Source organism: Monopterus albus, unplaced genomic scaffold, assembly GCF_001952655.1.
Source record: "Monopterus albus unplaced genomic scaffold, M_albus_1.0 scaffold106.1, whole genome shotgun sequence".
Classification (NCBI taxonomy): domain Eukaryota; kingdom Metazoa; phylum Chordata; class Actinopteri; order Synbranchiformes; family Synbranchidae; genus Monopterus; species Monopterus albus.
The window spans coordinates 188,559-206,852 of NW_018127986.1; the positions used below are offsets into that span (position 1 = coordinate 188,559).

An 18,294-nucleotide genomic window follows, 5' to 3' on the forward strand; every position below is an offset into this window, starting at 1 on the left:
GGAATGCCTTGTTAATTAACAGTCAGCGTTTGGACGAATGGTAAGTGGTCCAGCGCTTTTCTACGCTTTATAGCACACAAAGCGCTTTGGCCATTCACCCATTCACACTCACAAACACTCACAGATTCACACACCAGTGTTATCACCGGGAGCAACCGGGGGTTCAGCGTCTTGCTCAAGGACACTTCAACATGTTGACAGAACATTTGTGTGATTGGCAGCATCACCAAGCTAATCAAACAGCTGATTGGATATTTCTCTGTTCTATCAATTTATGCCAGTATTTACAGCCATCGACTGTATCTATGACTTCGTTGGGGAGTAACTGCTGTGAACAGTAACAACAGAAACAGCAGAACGCAGCCTATTTTATAAGCAAAGACATTCTTAATATAACTAACACATAGGCTACTGAATTAGTTAAGTTATATTGGCCAAGGAAGCTAGTTAGTTGATGTTACATATATAATATGTTATAAGTTAGGATTTCCTTTGTATAATTGCCACCCCCCCCAAAAAAAAAACCTAGGGAAAACCCTGACATGTGAGTCAAAGTAAATGGAAAGCTCATTGTTTCCTATGTTCTTTTAGCTTTCCTTCAGCATATCAAAAAAACCTTTTAATGCATGTCAAATTAGAGTCTGTTGTATTTTGCCCATCATTCCACTAAATTAGTATCATTCCACTAATCTTACAGTATTCGTTAAATGTCTGTAATCATATAAATGTCAAAGCTAGAAGACCAGAGTTGCGCCATTGACAAAAATCAAGACATTTTAGGCTAAGAATGTGAACATTTCAAACCATTTTAACTGCATATTACCATCTTCAGCTCAATTATTAACTAGAAGAACAAGAACTAGACAAGGCAATTTGGATGACATTTAAAAATGAAAATCATGCACACAAATCTAACCTTTACTCAGTTCAGAAAAGGTTAAACAGGAATAACAGTGTGTGTTGGGGTCAAAGACCACTCTAAAATGTTTCGCATTGTGACTGTCACCTACATGTCTGCCCAGCCTTTCTCGCCAATAATGTCTATGGCTTTGAGATGTTCTCCTGCTGACAGGTACATCTCTGCTGCTGCCCGTGGCTCCTTGCTGCTTTTAGCCCAGTCTGCCTGCTTGGTCATAAGGATCCGAGAGCTCTTAGGGTCTGTCACTCCTACAAATTCCTGCAAAGAGGAGAACACATTTACAATCCCAATAACATGCCAACTGATAATTCATAAAAGACATATGACAAGCAAGAAATGTATACAACAAAGTTCATACTACAAGTAGATTCCTAATAGTAATCTGGAGGAAGAGCAAGAGAAGTGCAGTTCAAACAGATAAATTCATGGGGGTCAAGGTTGAGACAGGAGGAAGAAAGTAACACAAACATTGGGCAGCCCGAAGGCCTTTCCCTCCGGTGTCCATCCTACCTAAAACAAACAGACTGTAGGACCAGATGGTTGCACAACCACATAAATATACAGCAGCTACATCAAACACACATACAATCTGACACACACACACATACACAAAAATACACGTGAATGAGTTGTGGCTGTGTCATCTGCTCCAACAAAGTGAATGTAATGCTGATGATCAAAGGGTCCCCCACATGTAAACATAATAAAGCCAGAATTTGTCTCAACTCGATCTGACCTTCTCAGCAAAGTGTTCACGTACAGTAAGAGCAGACACTCACCTTATTTCTCTCCATTTCTAACTGTAACTATGTTTAAGTTAGCCTTGTGCTCTACAGGAATATGTGTGTAAAAGTGTGGTATGTGCGTGCTGATCAAATGATATGTGTGGAGATTCCACTGATATATGAGAAGATGAAAGACAGACGGTAAGCGGAGGGGGGGGGGGCATCTGAAAACAGTGCAGGGCCCCAACTTGGCATAACTGCACGTTATGAAGAAAAACATATGTTCTACACCCCTAAAACATGCAGTGTTTTCCAGGTCTTTCTGTCTGTATTGATTCATGTTGTACATGTGTGTTTTTGTTGATTCACCTTGGCGTACTCAAACATCCGTAGGTCAGTATACATGCTAAGGGCTCTGGATTCGTGGCCAGTACGTTTGTAAAGTTTGGCTGCCTCATGGAATTTCCCCTGGTAGGCATAGACATCTGCCAGGAACAGCTCATTGTCGTTCTCACCCCGCTTCTTCCTCTCCTGCAAATCAGTCAACATAAACATTGGCATGTGTGCAGAGATAAACACTCCAGTGCATGCACACACATACAGCAGCTATGCATGTGATTTCACACACACAATGAGTCAAACAATATAGATGGCACTAAAAACTACTGGCTTGCTAGATGTAGTCAGCCCCACTGATCAAACTTTATTAAATTCTTATACAACCAGCCATAATAAATTAGAAAACAAATACTGTTTTTTAGAAAGCAATGAACATTTTTATCACTTCACGGAAAAAAAGCACACTTTCAAAAAGGTTCATCACCATTTTCAAAAGGGAACATAGCAGCAGCATTTTTCTAGCATGAGTTCAAACACATTTTCCTTTGCTCTGCATGCAGTGCTGTCATGGTATGTGTGTGTGCTTAACTCTGTGTAAATATTTGCTTGCATATGTGTGTGGACTGGACCCAAGAAGGTCAGTCTTGATTACTCAGGTTACTCGATTATTTAAGAGTTTGACGTGTAGCCCAGAGAAAAACCCAGCACTTAAAAGTAGGACAACAGTAACAATTATGCTGCAGGGCTTTGTCTCCTCCAAACCTCGTCTAATTTCAATGATGTCAGAAGCCACAGTAAGCGTGGGCTTGGCTTTACACCGTATTGACAGTTGTTTTGTTTTCTGAACAGTAAGAATTACCTCGATGCTATTGATGAGCTCCAGGTAGCGCAGGTCTCTAATTCGAATGAAGGCCTGAAAATTGTAGAAGAAATAATTTAGCGAGTGGCCTCTTGGGATCTGAGGTTTTGTGTTTTCTTCTGCAGTACAAGCTCCTTAAAACTCCTGCCTCCAAGATTCAATATGAACATTGCTTCTGTTTATACTGTATGTGACTGATAAAGCACGTGCTGTAAACTGGTGGTGAGTATCTGAAGGCAACATGAAGCCTAAGAATAGGACCATAGTACAAGCAAGGCACTGTTGCTACATTTTCTAAAAGTTGCTGCTATTTGAAGGTTTTATTATCCTGTGAAGACAAAAGCAGTAAAATGACTAGGCTGACGGTACTGGTCAGAATAATTTGTGTGTATCTGACTGGCCTTCTTGGCGGTGTCAAAGTCAAGTCCCTCTAGGGCTTCTGTGGCTAAATCCCTCCAATCACTGTCTGTCACCCCAAGGCAGGCAATCTGATAGGCCTCCTTAAACATCTTCCTCTCCAGGTACTGGTACATGGGTGCTGACTGTGCAGAGCAATAACATCACCATCAAACACAATTACAAACCTAACAACATTGTGAAAACATCAAGAAATTAATCCGAACATATGAAGAGGAGGTGTGCTATCAGTTCTACATTATGACCACAAAGAACACCATCTTTACCTTCAGAATAGCACAGGCTGACAACATGCTACATGTACCTGAGGCACCTCCACAGCTGACATGGAATAGACATGGAGACAGAAAATCTTAGATCCATTGTAGCCAACCATAAAGCCTTGCATCTTCTGCTGGTGTACAGGAAAGTTGCTAGCCTTGATGTTAAGGTATCCATTGCCAGAGAAGCACAGCATGTCCTCACACTGGGTGTTCCAGGCCACACTGTTAGCGTTAGGCTCCTACAGGGACGGCAAAAGAGAGGAGGTGAGTAAAGAAGGGTAGTGAGAAAATAAAATCTACAGATGGCTGTGAAATATAAACCAGGTAGGAGTAAACTACGTACCTAATCTGAATAATTATACACACATGCATATTTCTATTTCATTCCAGCTCAGAGCACCTCTGAAATGTATTTTATATGTAAATGTATAGTCTGCCAAGCTAAGTTCTTGAACCAAACACTTTACCCTCTCCACTGCCTGCTGACCTGAAAAAGCAGTTCTTTACTATTGATGTCATAGACCAGGAGAGTGTTGTGCTCATCCACCACAGCCAGTTTGTTGCGGGAGGCGCTCATGTCCAGGCAGCGCACTGAGGTTGACAGCTTCAGCAGTGTAATGGTAAATGGGTTGTCAACAAATATCTTCAGGATCTATATCACAAAAACAAAGTAAGAACTCCAGCACTGATGCTAAATGCTAAAAAATTCAAACAGTATTTGAAATGGATTTTGTGACTTAGAGTCCCAGCCTCATGCAAATAAATCTCATAATTTTTAAGAAGAAAAGTGTTTATTTTATGTTGAAGTTCCTGAAACACAGGTTTAAGGGTACTTAATTTGTGAATGCATTTTCTTGAAATACTTACTGCTCCATTCTTTAACCCTACTAGTAGGCCTTCTCTGCCTGGCGGACCACCAATTACTTTGATGTAGCGAATTAGAGACTCCATCACCCATTCTTTTTCCCTGACACTGGTGAAGGATAGACACTGGAGCCTCTTCTCCTGCACAAGAGCAGAATGGGAAAACCATGGAACACTGACTGGATCAGTATGACCAAATTATTTTGTTATTTTTATCATTTCAGTCTGTTAATTTCATCCTTTACGTTACATTATTTAAACATACTTTTAAAGTCAAACAAATCTTAGCGCATTGCTCTATTAAACACTATAAAGTGTGGTTCAAACCAAGAAAGGTATGCTACAAAGAAGAATTATGATTTGATTTGAGCACAGCCCACTTGTATGGTTTAAATGCTGCCTGAAACATTAAACACGAGCATCTCTGTTAGAGAGATCTCCGAAGAACCTGTGTCACATGCAGATAGATTTACAAGGAAATAGCCTTTTGTGTTATGGCTGCTTCTCCTCCCTACTAGCCTTTGTCAAACATAGAGACAAGAACAAGATAAGAACCCCAGGAGACACCCACTGGCTCAACACACTGGGATCCTTCCCCTTCATTCAACTGTCTTACTTTATCCAGTTTGAAGGTTGAGAAGAGGAGAGTGAGAGCACTTGCAGAGCACACACACAGCTGGTGCCTTTTGAGAACTAGGCAGAAACATCTGGGAAACCAACAATTCCAAGATATAATAATTTTTCTCTGGGATGTTTGAGCTAGTAGTGAACGGCTAAGCACTTATTCACTTTACTTCCATAATGTTAATAGTGCTCAAACGTCTCTGCAGTGTCTTGTGCAATCTGTCAAGTGTGCATTAGTGTGCAGAAAACAAGAGGTCAGAAGTATGTCTGTCAAGAATAACTGCAGGAAAACTGTCGTTACCCAAAGAGGCTCTGATCACTGCAAACGCAAAACTTGAAATTAGCATGTTTAAATGAATGTTTTCGGTGTTTTGTTTTTACGAAGTTGAAAATCTTATCTCTTCTCTGCCTAACCTGGCACAGGATGATATGCTGGGAGCAGACAACCAACAAGTTGCATTCAAACTTCTTGCAAATTTTCTCCTTTATACGATAGTGCATGTCTGAGGAGTCATCTGAATAGAGCTCATAGATGAGGATTTTCTCAGGCAGCTGGATGGCAAGACGATTTCTGTAGATGGCAATCTTCTTCACCAGCTCACGGCACTTGATTCTTACTGGGAAGAAGAAAATTACAGAAAAATTGGACATGTGAGGATGATGAGGGAGGTTTGCTTATCCTAGCCAATGAATCTCCAGTCAAAATTCTCCCTAAAAATGATCTTGAGAGTATTTCCTGTATGTGTGAAGAAATGAAATACAGGACTAGCCAAAAATTGGCTGTCGCCTTTTTGTTAAATTTAAAGAGAAGATCAAAATATATGAAGCCTTTCCCTCAAAAGGTGGTCATTTGCTATTTGAAAAACAGCAGACTACTTGCCCCAACAAAGTAGTAACTGGATGACTGATGTGACAACAAGGAAATTATGATAAATTCCTATTAAAGATAATAATTTTTCAATTTACTGCCTCTAGCCCTTGGTCGAATTACTAACTGAGATGTTTTAAGACAAACTATTATTTGCAGTGGACTTACAAAAGGTCCTCTATCATAAGTTCAGCATCATGTTGCTCATGCAAAAGTGCATGCACCTTTTTGTTCCGTGATGAGGTGCTGGACAATAACATCAGTCATGCTGTCTCTGTAGGCATAGCGATCCTTGTAGAGGCCATGAACTGTACTGAAGATAAGTTGGTAGCAGGCGATGGTCCCATCCTGGCAGCCCAACACCTAGACAAGAGATAACAAAGTAGCAGTACATCCTATTAACACCTCTAAGAAAAGACTGTGAGAGTGGGAAAATGTTCCTGTTGATAAAGCATCTACACAGGAGAACTGAGAGAATCTGCCAGCAACCAATCCGCTCTTGAATGCCTCATCTCTTTCAGTTAAATATAGTGAGAGGAAAAGCTGTAAAAGTGTTGCTGTAAAATAAAATGACTTGTGTATCTGTGTTGCTAAAGAGGTGTTGTGTTATCAGATCATGAAAATGTATCAAATGAAAACTGGCACTGTTTTGCGTTACATGCTCCTACCTTTGTTCTCATTCTAACACATACTGTACTATTATTTAAAAGTTGGAAAACTTCTCTTGACATATGACTTCACAGCTGTAGACTCACCACAAAGTTGGAGTCAGGCTTAACCCGGCACGTCCACACCCAACAATTCTGCTCTCCAATGGTGCCTAGTCGCACACCGTCTTTAGTGTAGAGGGAGGCCTGTTTATCAGAGCCGCCCATGACTATATACTCGCCCTTAGAGAAGTAGCTGATGCAACACGGGTCATAGGTGAGAGTCCTGTCTTTTCCAATCTGAGAGCAACAAAGATAGAACTGTATGTTAAACTAAGAATAAAACAAGAACTTCTCATATTTATTGTCCAGGGGCCTGGGCCAAGACTTCCCACTGTCTGGGCCAACACACATCAAAGTCAACCATCCCCCTGGAGTATTTGATGAAAGGATAGACAAAAAAATGTCTTTCAGTCCTTCTATGATTTAAATAGCCTCTATTATATTAGTGTTCAAAGTGCATTTGCACAACAACTTATGGTATATGCTGCCCAACTCTGTACATCTGTTTCTCGTCATTACGGGGAAAAAAAATCTGCCTAATAGTCCGTAGTTATTTGCTTTCACTGCAAACAATTTCTGGTGTCGTAATCAAAACAATGTTCACTTACATAGATAAATAAGCCAACAACAATATATGAGCCTAAGGCACAATGGCAGAGTAATGAACAATACATATTTGTCTATAATTACAGTATTGCCCACATGGGAATTTAGGACTGAGGGGGGCAGTGAGGAAGCTAATAACACATAGGAGGATCACTTCCAGTGTAGTCTTATGGTTTCAACAAACACTGACAGTCTGATTACAACACAGGTCTTAAACTCAACAAAGTGTTTCTAAACATAATATATTTTGGACGACTGACAGACTCAAGTATTCTTGTTTCTAATTTCCATAGCAAGTGATAGCATGTACAGTGGGCTGATAGTATTTCAAAATTCTATTAGTCTTTTGGCATTCCCCACGCAGGCTAATGAGACCTTCAATCATCTAAATCCTCCCCTTAAAGAGTCGGAGTGACAGAAAAGAAAGGTTTGTTTTATTAGAACATATTTCACAATAAGACTCAGTATACACTATATGTATTATGCCAAGTCACAATGCTGTTTTTACACAGGCTATTGATTCTGGATTTTTATTACACAGATTTGTGACATTCACCTGCTTTCCACTGAGCTGATAGAATGAGAGCTTCTGACCCCAGTCTGCCACGGCCAGAATGTCATTGTGCTCATCCCTGGGAAGACGCAATAAAAAGACTTTAGGTGCAAGTACTCCGATCAACATACTGCACTACAGTACACAGTGTCAATACAAGCTAATGGTCAAGCCCTTTCTTCTGTCTAAAATGGAAAGCAACACAAACATTTACTATGCTTTTATCCTTAACTATTTTAATGGCATCTCTTATAGAATTTTATATTTTTCTTTATTATTGTTTTATGTATACTGTATCCATCTAAGCCCTTGTGATGACAATTCACCCATCTGAGAAGAATTCTTCCTGTTGAAGCTCCCATTATCAAGACACTGAATCCAAAGCTGTTCAAGAGACACGGTTCCCTGGTTGACCTCAAGATGTCGAATCATATTCCATGAAGCAACCCAACAATAATATACATGCAACCTATTGAGGGTGTAATCTGCCTCTCATCCACCATCAGCTGGGATTGGGTCCAGTCTCCCATGACCCTCTACAGGAAAAGCATGTTAGCTAATGGACAGATCAATCAAGGATCAAAGAATCAAAGATTTTTTATTGTCAATTCACTATATGTGCAGGACATACAGAACATCGAAATACTGGTTCTCTCTCACCTAGTATTGAATGCCATACCATTTAAGAAACTAAAATAGAATAAAAGTAAAGTAGAATAAAATACAATAAGAAAACTAATTTAAAGTAATTAGGATAAAACTAAACTGTAGATGGATGGATGAATGAATGAATCTTGTCACTGTCTCTTATTTCTGCCATCTTTATCTGTCACCTTACAATTTTTCATCACCCTGTCTGACCTTCTTTTCTCAAAAAACCAATTCAGTAGTAGTGTCTATAACTTTGGCCAGGGCTTTAGCCATGGAGAGCATCAAAGAACAGTATCATAATGCTTTCCTTCACAGCTGACCACTGCCACCTGCTGGCCCTACACAAACTATTCAGTTAAAATGCAATTAACTCTCATTTGCACAATATTACTTTAAAGCTTGTCCCATAGATGAACACTGGAAAATGTGGGCAGCAGGGTGAGGCACTGCATTTAATAAACTGGTGAAGATAAAACTTTGGTCTATTTCTATGCTTCCGTGTCAGCAACAGCTGTGGCCACGGGTATTATAGTTCAGCTTGTCTGTCTGTACCTATATCCCATTTATGTGAACATGATTTCAATGCCTTGATGGAATTTCTTTAAATATGACAAGCATCCACACTTGGACAGAAGAATGAACTGATTAGTTTTGGTGGTCACAGGTTAAGGTCACAGTGACCAAATGTCTGTCCCATTCTTGTGTTCCCATCTCAGGAACACCTTGAGCATATTTATTCAAATTTGGTACAAACACCCACTTGGATTCAAGGACAATATGACAAAGCTCATAATAATTTCTCTGTACTCCTCCTCCTCTGTACTCCTCTGCAAAAACTGAGTCTGAGTGAAGACAGCAGGTTTCTTACTGGAAATTATTAAATTCCTTTAAAGTCTTCACTACATTTATTAGTCTGGACAGACATGCATGTATATTGCAACTTAGCTAGTTGGCAAGGGTATAAAACTGCAAGGTGGTAATTCTAATTTTTACTAACTTAGAGGGGTTCCAGGCTATGGACCAGATAGGAGAGGAGGTCCCTCCTGGACGCTCTATCTTGACCTTCTCCTCTCCATTCTTGTTCCGTATACTTACTACTCCATTCATCATTCCAAGGGCAAGGTATTGGCCATCATTTGTCCACCTGCAATCAATTGAAACCCTTCAACATAAATGAGTCCCATCGAAATGCACCATTGTTGCAGGTAGTTACAGATAAAGACTACACTTACCCACAACATGTTATTTTGCTGCTCACTTTATGTTTGTTCACAGATTTTTGCTCCGGTGACCACAGACCTAAAAAATGAAAAAGATGCTTGATGTCCAGTGCTCAAGGGCTTTCTTTCTTCACTGAATATTATGTACAAAGTTTTGAAGATCTGTACAGAATTTAATTCACAATGCACTCACCAAAGTCAATAGAAGAGCAGGAGGCAAGTTGGTGAGTGACAGGGTTGTAGGCAACACACTGGATAGAGTCACTGTGCCTACAGAGAAACACATGAAAAAGGTGTTAGAACAATACACACTACAGAGGAAGCATTAATACAAAAGTGATGAGCAAAAGTGACACTTACACATATTTTAAAATGCCCTCCAATTTAGATGTCCAGATAATGATGCTTTTGTCTGCTGACCCTGAGGCAAACCTTTTACCTGCAGAAGAATGCAGCATTTAAGTGATATATTAATGATGTCTGATACAAGAAAACGTAGCTGGGAGGGCAGTGGCTATGGCTCAGAAGGTAGAGAGGGGTTGGTTCGAAAACCGACTTCTCCAGTCCATATGTCAAAGTGTCCTTGGGTGAGACACTGAACCCCAAGTTGCTCCTGGTAACCATTGCCATCAATGTGTAAGTGTGTGTGAATGACTGTACAGCAGCTTTGCAGCCACTGGTATAAGTGTGTGTGAATAGGGTGAATACTGTAAAGCGCTTTGAGTGTGCCTGAGTGTGTAGAAAAATGCCTCATAAGTACAAGTCCAAAAAAATGGAAGGCATGTTGAATACCATACCATCTTTGGCATAGGCCACACAGTACACCACATCTTTGTGTCCTTTTAAAAGCTGGATAATAGCTCCATCTATTGTGTCATAAACCTGCAACACAAATACAATAACAATAATAAAAATAATGCATATATTGTTTAGATGCAGTATGTAACTTCCTTGGCCAAAAAAACAGGAAAATCTTACCAGGACATGATGCCCTGCAGCAATGATGAGCTGGCTGCCATCTGGCTTGAAGGCAATGTCATAAACACTGCAAAAGAGGATAATGGATTTGTGATTAAATGTTTTCGATCAATTGATTAGTTGATCTGTAACAAATTTTATGGTCTACATTATTATTGAAGTATTAAAGAAACATACCAATCATATTCATGTGTGCCAACTTTTAAAATGTGAAAATGTTCTGCTTTTCTCTGTTTCTTAAAACTTAATTTAAAAAACTGCAAATAACTGCAAGATGCTGAGCTATGCAAAGATATGAGCACGTCGGTTTACTGCAGAGAGTTTATCTACTTCCTTTCCCTTCAAAATATACATTTTGCCTAATGATAACCAAACATTTTGATAAACTTGTAGAGCAACTGAATAATAATTGACAGATTAATAAAATGTGCAAATGAGCGTGAACGTTCAACCAGTAGTACTGTTAAAAAGAGCTAGCTAGCTTAAAATTGTTTGCTCCGACCTAATATTAGACCGTATTACAAAAGACAGTAGCCTACTGACAGGAAACATATTTTGTATGAAACCTTACATATAAGACATATAAACCGGCTACAGCATCACAGTCATTTGTCAACGATAATCTAACTACTGTGGTGCTAACACTAGCTAGCTGGCTAACGCTAGTTTGCATAGCAACCGCCGTTGCTAACCACCTGGTGTTGCATCCCAGCACCAGACCTAGAATCACAGCCTGCACATAAACATCTAGATTCTCACCAGTGATCACCAGTTGATTCTTTCCACGCTTGAACGGCTCTCATTTCCACCTTTAAACAGCAAAAGAACTAATTTGGGCTTTTTAATCAACAGGTTGTTCTTGTTGCTTGTTCGGTCGACTTTTCATACTAAGCTCCGTTTTCATGATTTTGCTTGCACTGCGCAGACTCAAATCCAGTGTTGCCAGATTTCACTGACAAAAACTATTTCACCCCTCAGCCTAGAACCCGCCTTCATTCCTTAACATCTTGAAAAATTTATTACGCCGAATTCGCTATTAACGGCTCTCGTTTGCTATGTACCACTGTATATACTGAGAAGTATGAATAAATTGCTTTCTCACTGTATGAAACTTAAAAAGTTGTTTATTCTTAAGCAAGGTCTGTAGTTATTAGGAGCATAGGTGACTTTTTAATCGAGCTTACAGACGTTTATTTGCGATGGACATTGGAGGCAACTATGTAAGTACCACTGAATCTAAAATATATATGAAGCCTGCCTTTAACGCCTACGTGGGCTGTGTGCATTCGTGCCGCACTGCAGCTGCAACAGTTGACAAACTTCCCGTTTTTAGAGCATTTGCATGGACATTTTTACCTTATCTTTTCCTTTCATCTTTTCTTCTACGCCTCTCGTACAGTTTGAAAACCTGTGAAATGTAACCTAACATTTTATAGGTGGAAACTTACCCTTAAGGTACAAAATGTAGCCCAAATTATAATGACTGGTCCAATTAAAGAAAAACTAGCCCGGTTTGGTGGATAACTGACGAATCTGGCAACACTGATCGCTACTTCCTGCGCTGCTGTGTTTACAAAAACTGGACTTCTACGCCAATGCTGACAAGAAGTCATCTGTAAGCCAGAGTAAATATACTAGTCCCTACATTTCTCCGACACACTTGTAAGGGAGGAAGGAAGGAAAACGAGGTGAGCAGTAACAGTATGTCTGTCCACATCTGCTGTTGTGTGGCTTTGTGTGATGTAATGTACAATAGTGACGTTACTCAGCCTTCCGAAGAAACACTGTGTGCTCTAGCCATGACTGTGCTTCAGCTGTTTGGTACACACTTGTTTATAATGAGTGAAACACTAAATACATTGATAAATCAGCCACCGTAGCCAGGCCGCTCATAGTGTATGTATGTTGTTGAAGCTCTGCCTTTTGAAAGCAATAAGAAATGCATGTAAAGTGTCACCTCCTCTCCCCCTTCTGTTGTATCTACAGTGTATCCCTGAACTCAGACTCTGTCTTATAACTGGATCAACACAGTGACTGTTATGAATCACAAGAGATGAAAGAAATAATATTGCGAGGCAACACAAAAGTTATTGCAAGAGAAAGCACAAGGATTTAACAAGTTGTAAGTTTCCAGTAAAGATGACACCAGCTAGGAATGGCTGATGTGGGAGAAAAGGGTCAGCAGCTAGACAGTGAGCTGAAGACAGTCCCCACCTCAGAATTCACTGCTCTTTCAACTGGGATCAGAGACAACAGCACACCTTTCAAAGTCCATTCTGCCTGCAGTGACATTCAACTGAAGACCAGTGGAAACATACATGACCAAAGTCACGAGGATGAGGATGATGATGATCTGTGCCACACTTCCTCAATGCCCCCTGGCTGGATCAGAGAAGTGAGGCAGAGGAAAGTAGGCAAGACAGCAGGCAAACTGGATGTCTACATTATAAGGTGACCATATTTTTTTGTAATTCTCTCCGTATCATGTATCATGACTGTTACTGTGCAAAGGTTTTAGGCACTTAGTGTAATTGTAAAAACATGCAGTGAAGGGAGGAAGCTTTCATAAATAATGCCATGAATAGTTAGTATTGCAGATGCAGTTAGTTCGGTGTCTAATTGATCTTTCTGTTAAGTCCCGAAGGGCAGAAGTTCCGATCAAGAGCATCCCTCCACGCTTTCCTCCTAAAAAATGGAGAAAAGAGCTTAGATATAAGTGTCTTTGATTTCTCTGTGTCAAAGAACAAGGTCATCACTGCTTTGCAATTACTCCCCTCCCAAGTGAAGCAGAAGAGAGCAAAGAATAAACATGCAGACAGACAACAGCACACAGCACAAAATGCAAGAGAAATTGTGGCTTCATCTGCAGATAAATCTAACAGAGCTCTTTCATCGAGCAGAAGAACTAAAGAAGGAATAAAGAGATCAGCTGAAACAAATCATATTAATACTGACACTGCACTAGATGAGATCACACATGTGCAAGAAGTATGTAGAGACAAAACTGAAGAGAGAGTGAAGTGTTACGTACAAGATAAACCTTCAGCAGCAGTGGATGATGCCAAGCTACAGAAGAGTCCGCAGAGAGCTGGACTGCTGAGAGAGAAGCTGCTCAGACTAGCCTCTACTAGCGAACAACACAACACTTTAATTGTTCACAAGAACAAGCAGGCAGGATCGCAGCCTTCTCTCCCAACTCTGAATGCTGAACCTGCCACTGTCAGCGAGAGTGAAGGTGAGGAGCAACAAGGTGTAGCCCAGATGCTGAGTCACAGCAAATGTGACAACAAGGCTAATCCTGACCCGGAGACTGATGCTGACAGTCATCAGGATGTGGCAGAGGAGGTGTTGTTACTTGACATCACTGGTGGGAGCTGTACACCAGTGAGAAATTCCCAGAATAGTAAGTATGATCTGCGTTGTCTGACAGCTTGTAATGGCAACACTTCAACTTATTTTTCCCATTTATTTTTATACAGTGCACCACACTCAATACAGTTTCACATTTAACATGTTTGTCTTTCATTTAGTTTCTGGCTGCCATAACATTTTTTATAACTATAAGTACATTAAAGTGACACATTAAAATAGTGGCACAAAGAACTCTCCAAAAAGGAAAAAGTATGCACGTCGGTGTATAAATAAAGGGCTGTTATACTCTTTATAAATGTGATCTTTTGGAGCCTTAGTGCATATATGATGTGCTTCATCTCCCAGGGCTCACAAAACCCTCAACGTACTACATCTGATGGTGTCCACTAGTAGGATTTGAAATAGATTTCAACCTCCCATTTCTCATTAATTTGTTGGTGGCGCTTAGGTTCATGGATACATGTACTGTATCATTTTTACTTTGCAGTTCTGTAAACAATACTTCTGTTATAGTGAGGTTTTTAAAACATTTTCCAATAAATGTTTCCTGTCTGCCTAGAGTCAAAAAGCTTGGAAGACAAACGGAAAACGAGCCCTTATTTCAGTGGGAAACCCTTTAGGGATGGTAATGTTCAAATTATTTATTTGAGAAAAGAAGCATCAGCATTTATGAAATAAAATCATGTGTGTGGTTTTGGTTACATGTACACTGTCCATACACAGGCCTTAGCCCTCCCAGGAGGAAGGCTTTCAGGAAGTGGACACCCCCTCGTTCTCCATTCAACCTTGTACAGGAAACCCTTTTCCATGACCCCTGGAAACTCCTGGTGGCCACCATTTTTCTGAACAAGACCAGTGGTAAGATACAACATGCGCACATTGCAGCACTTACTTTACTGTGTGAAACCAGTACTCAAGCCTGACATTTTTACCTCTAATACTCCAGGTAAGATGGCCATTCCAGTACTGTGGCAGTTCTTTGAGCGTTACCCATCTGCAGAAGTGACCCGGGAGGCCGATTGGAAGCCCATGTCTGAACTTTTGAAGCCACTTGGCCTGTATGAGCTCAGAGCCAAAATACTCATCCGCTTCTCAGGTGAAAGTGCTTGTCCAGTGTACATGATGGATGTGGAAATGCTGCACCATTAATGTACTCTATGTTGGTTTTACTCAGCATAAGCAGCAGTAGCCAGAGGAACCTCACAATCCCTTTTCTCATATGTAGATGAGTATCTGACTAAACAGTGGCGTTACCCTATTGAGCTACACGGTATTGGGAAGTATGGCAACGACTCTTATAGGATCTTCTGTGTGGGAGAATGGAGAGAGGCGAGTATAATTCCAACTGCTCTACTTTCATTGGATTACATTAACATTCATAAATGCTAAATGTGATATTTTCATGATGTCTTTATGTCAAAGGTGACACCTGAAGACCACAAGTTAAACAAATATCATGCCTGGCTGTGGGAGAACCATGAAACCCTTGGAATCTGAAATACAAGATTGGAGGAACTGCAAGGAAGATTTATTGTGGCACATACAAGAAAATCAGTTCCATAACATATACATTGCATTTATCAACTATATTACAATTATGCAGTGATACTGTGGAGATATTCGTGTTAGCCTTTCTTAAAATCTTTTTTACTCCATGTTTAATAAAATATTTTAAGTGGTTTGAGAGTTGAAATGATTATTGACTGCATTATTCAGTTAATTCCTTTACGTGTAGGTCGGATCAGGGGACATCTTCTCTGACTGTATCTGTTTAGTCGACTGACAGGCTAATCTTTCTTTTTGAGTGCACCCATGTGTGGCCTTACACTCCACACTTTCTTTTTGGTGGGGGTGACCTGATTCCCAAGGCAACTGTTGCCACCGCAAAACACTCGGTGAATGCACAGGCAAGTCACAGTTAATTTCTAACCAGCACAGTACAATTTATTATTTACATTTGGAGTTGTTATGGTTTTAATGCCAATTAAGAATAGACATTTTAAGAAGATAAACTGCTGCTTTTGACACTTCAGAAAGTTTAATTCTGCACAAAGACTGGACTTCTCTGGTGGCCAACAGAAGAAACAGCTTGAAGTACAAAATGAAACTACGTAAGAAAACAGCTTTGTTTTTTTCCATTTGTCTTATAGTGTCCCAGTAAACATGTTATACATGCTGTTATTCTGCTTATTTCAATCTTCATTACCACAGCGGCCATCTCTATAGCTTCCACACCAGTGTGTATTCCTCACAACACACCTCCTGCCCGGCAGAGTAGAGGCCTGGTAGTCACTCCCATGACATTTCCCGTCATCTCAGACTCTGCCCGACTGTGCACTAGCAATCAGGTGAGCAGAGATTAACACCTCATACATTGCTTGACCATTTTCCTGTCTCAAAGGAAGACGGTGTTTACTATGAAGTAAGAGGGGAAAAAGAAAAACTTCCACAAATCTGCTCCCTAGAGTATTCCGAGACTGAACCCGTTACATCCACCTTTGGTCCATAAACGCACTGTCAGTCTGGAGACGCCAGCTGTTCACCACCACAATCACCAGAGGACACTAATCATGCAACGAAGAGAGCATTACAGGTATGCATGATGCAATCGCCATCTTTGCCTTGAAGAGCTGAGTTCTAAGTCACTGACTTGTAGTTGATATGTCAGGTATCATCAAGTGTGGCGAAAACCCTTTTATGGAACCAGCAGTGAGAGCGAAGAGTACAGGTAAAAAATAAACTCTTTCACTATACTGATGAGTCTTTCTCCCCGAAATGGCGAGTGCATACCTTACTGCTCAGACACAGTGACAAAAGCCTTCCTCTGTAGGAAGGAGTTGCGAGAGCAGCTACAGAGACAGATAGAGGAGAAATATGCAGCACTGAAGCTGCAGCTGGCCAGTAAAGTGAAGGAAGCAGAATATGTCCGTGAAGTGGACCGTCTCGCCCTGTCCACTGAAAGAGAGCAAAGGATCCAACACAGCAAAGCAATGACAGCGTACAGAGATGAGAACAAGAGGGTACAGTCCCACACATGCATTATGTATCCACTGCTAATGCTTTTGTGTTCAGACCTCTTAGAGTAGGGTCCTGAAAATGCTTCGACATGCTGGCTGCTATCACGTTACAACAGTATGGGGAGCGTTTGAGGTTTTTCTCTTGTCTCCATCTCTGTTGTATGTGTGCAGCTAATGGAGGAGAGCTGGAGGGACAGTGCACTAACGCGCTCCCTGGAGGTCCTGAAGGAGAGAGAGCTGCTACGCCTTAACCCCATTAACTGGAGTGGAACCTTGAAATAGGCTGAACCTAAACATTCAGAGTCAAATGTCTCATTGTAGCACGAGTCTCTGTAGCATGAGTGTCAGATCAGATGCAAATGAGAGCATACAAATGCCACATACTGTACTGTATGTAGTACATGTACAGTGGGTACGGAAAGTATTCAGAGCCCCTTAAATTTTTCACCCTTTGTTATATTGCAGCCATATGCTAAAGTCATTTAAGTTCATTTTTTTCCTCAATGTACACACAGCACCCTATATTGACAGAAAAACACAGAATGTTTGACATTTTTGCAGATTTATTAAAAAAGAAAAACTGAAATATCACATGGTCATAAGTATTCAGACCCTTTGCTCAGTATTTAGTAGAAGCACCCTTTTGAGCTAATACAGCCATGAGTCTTTTTGGGAATGATGCAACAAGTTTTTCACACCTGCATTTGGGGATCCTCTGCCATTCCTCCTTGCAGATCCTCGCCAGTTCTGTCAGGTTGGATGGTAAACGTGGGTGGACAGCCATTTTCAGGTCTCTCCAGAGATGCTAAATTGGGTTTAAGTCAGGGCTCTGGCGGGGCCATTCAAGAACAGTCACGGAGTTGTTGTGAAACACTCCCATAGCATGATGCTGCCACCACCATGCTTCACTGTTGGGACTGTATTGGACAGGTGATGAGCAGTGCCTGGTTTTCTCCACACATACCGCTTAGAATTAAGGCCAAAAAGTTCTATCTTGGTCTCATCAGACCAGAGAATCTTATTTCTCACCAGCTTGGAGTCCTTCAGGTGTTTTTTAGCAAACTCCATGCGGGCTTTCATGTGTCTTGCACTGAGGACAGGCTTCCGTCGGGACCCTCTGCCATAAAGCCCTGACTGGTGGAGGGCTGCAGTGATGGTTGACTTTCTACAACTTTCTCCCATCTCCCGACTGCATCTCTGGAGCTCAGCCACAGTCATCTTTGGGTTCTTCTGTAACCCTCTCACCAAGGCTCTTCTCTCCCGATAGCTCAGTTTGGCCGGAAGGCCAGCTCTAGGAAGGGTTCTGGTC

The 18,294-nt window shown here is 40.8% G+C and overlaps 3 protein-coding genes across 3 annotated transcripts in view; 2 read left to right on the forward strand and 1 right to left on the reverse strand.

Moving 5' to 3' along the window:
• ift122 (intraflagellar transport 122 homolog (Chlamydomonas)) overlaps positions 1-12,233 on the reverse strand; it is a 22,185-nt gene extending 9,952 nt beyond the window's left edge. The window contains 19 exon segments of the mRNA XM_020610617.1: positions 1,011-1,177; positions 2,014-2,175; positions 2,843-2,896; positions 3,244-3,384; positions 3,564-3,761; positions 4,010-4,174; positions 4,390-4,527; positions 5,425-5,627; positions 6,103-6,241; positions 6,634-6,825; positions 7,751-7,826; positions 9,396-9,542; positions 9,631-9,697; positions 9,812-9,888; positions 9,979-10,057; positions 10,416-10,500; positions 10,597-10,663; positions 11,356-11,405; positions 12,045-12,233. Of these exon segments, the coding sequence (XP_020466273.1) occupies positions 1,011-1,177; positions 2,014-2,175; positions 2,843-2,896; positions 3,244-3,384; positions 3,564-3,761; positions 4,010-4,174; positions 4,390-4,527; positions 5,425-5,627; positions 6,103-6,241; positions 6,634-6,825; positions 7,751-7,826; positions 9,396-9,542; positions 9,631-9,697; positions 9,812-9,888; positions 9,979-10,057; positions 10,416-10,500; positions 10,597-10,663; positions 11,356-11,405; positions 12,045-12,209 (2,372 nt within the window). The 5' untranslated portion in view covers positions 12,210-12,233.
• mbd4 (methyl-CpG binding domain protein 4) lies at positions 12,194-15,647 on the forward strand. Its single transcript, XM_020610614.1, has 8 exons — positions 12,194-12,284; positions 12,583-13,047; positions 13,233-13,999; positions 14,528-14,593; positions 14,692-14,826; positions 14,915-15,064; positions 15,194-15,297; positions 15,391-15,647. Exons 2-8 carry the CDS (start codon positions 12,752-12,754, stop codon positions 15,463-15,465), a joined length of 1,593 nt encoding a protein of 530 aa, XP_020466270.1. The 5' UTR covers positions 12,194-12,284; positions 12,583-12,751; the 3' UTR covers positions 15,466-15,647.
• Positions 15,648-15,743: 96 nt separating this feature from the next.
• On the forward strand, positions 15,744-17,425 carry LOC109966047 (uncharacterized). Its single transcript, XM_020610616.1, has 6 exons — positions 15,744-16,079; positions 16,180-16,316; positions 16,434-16,561; positions 16,637-16,696; positions 16,799-16,988; positions 17,157-17,425. Exons 1-6 carry the CDS (start codon positions 16,070-16,072, stop codon positions 17,265-17,267), a joined length of 636 nt encoding a protein of 211 aa, XP_020466272.1. The 5' UTR covers positions 15,744-16,069; the 3' UTR covers positions 17,268-17,425.
• Positions 17,426-18,294: the final 869 nt, after the last annotated feature.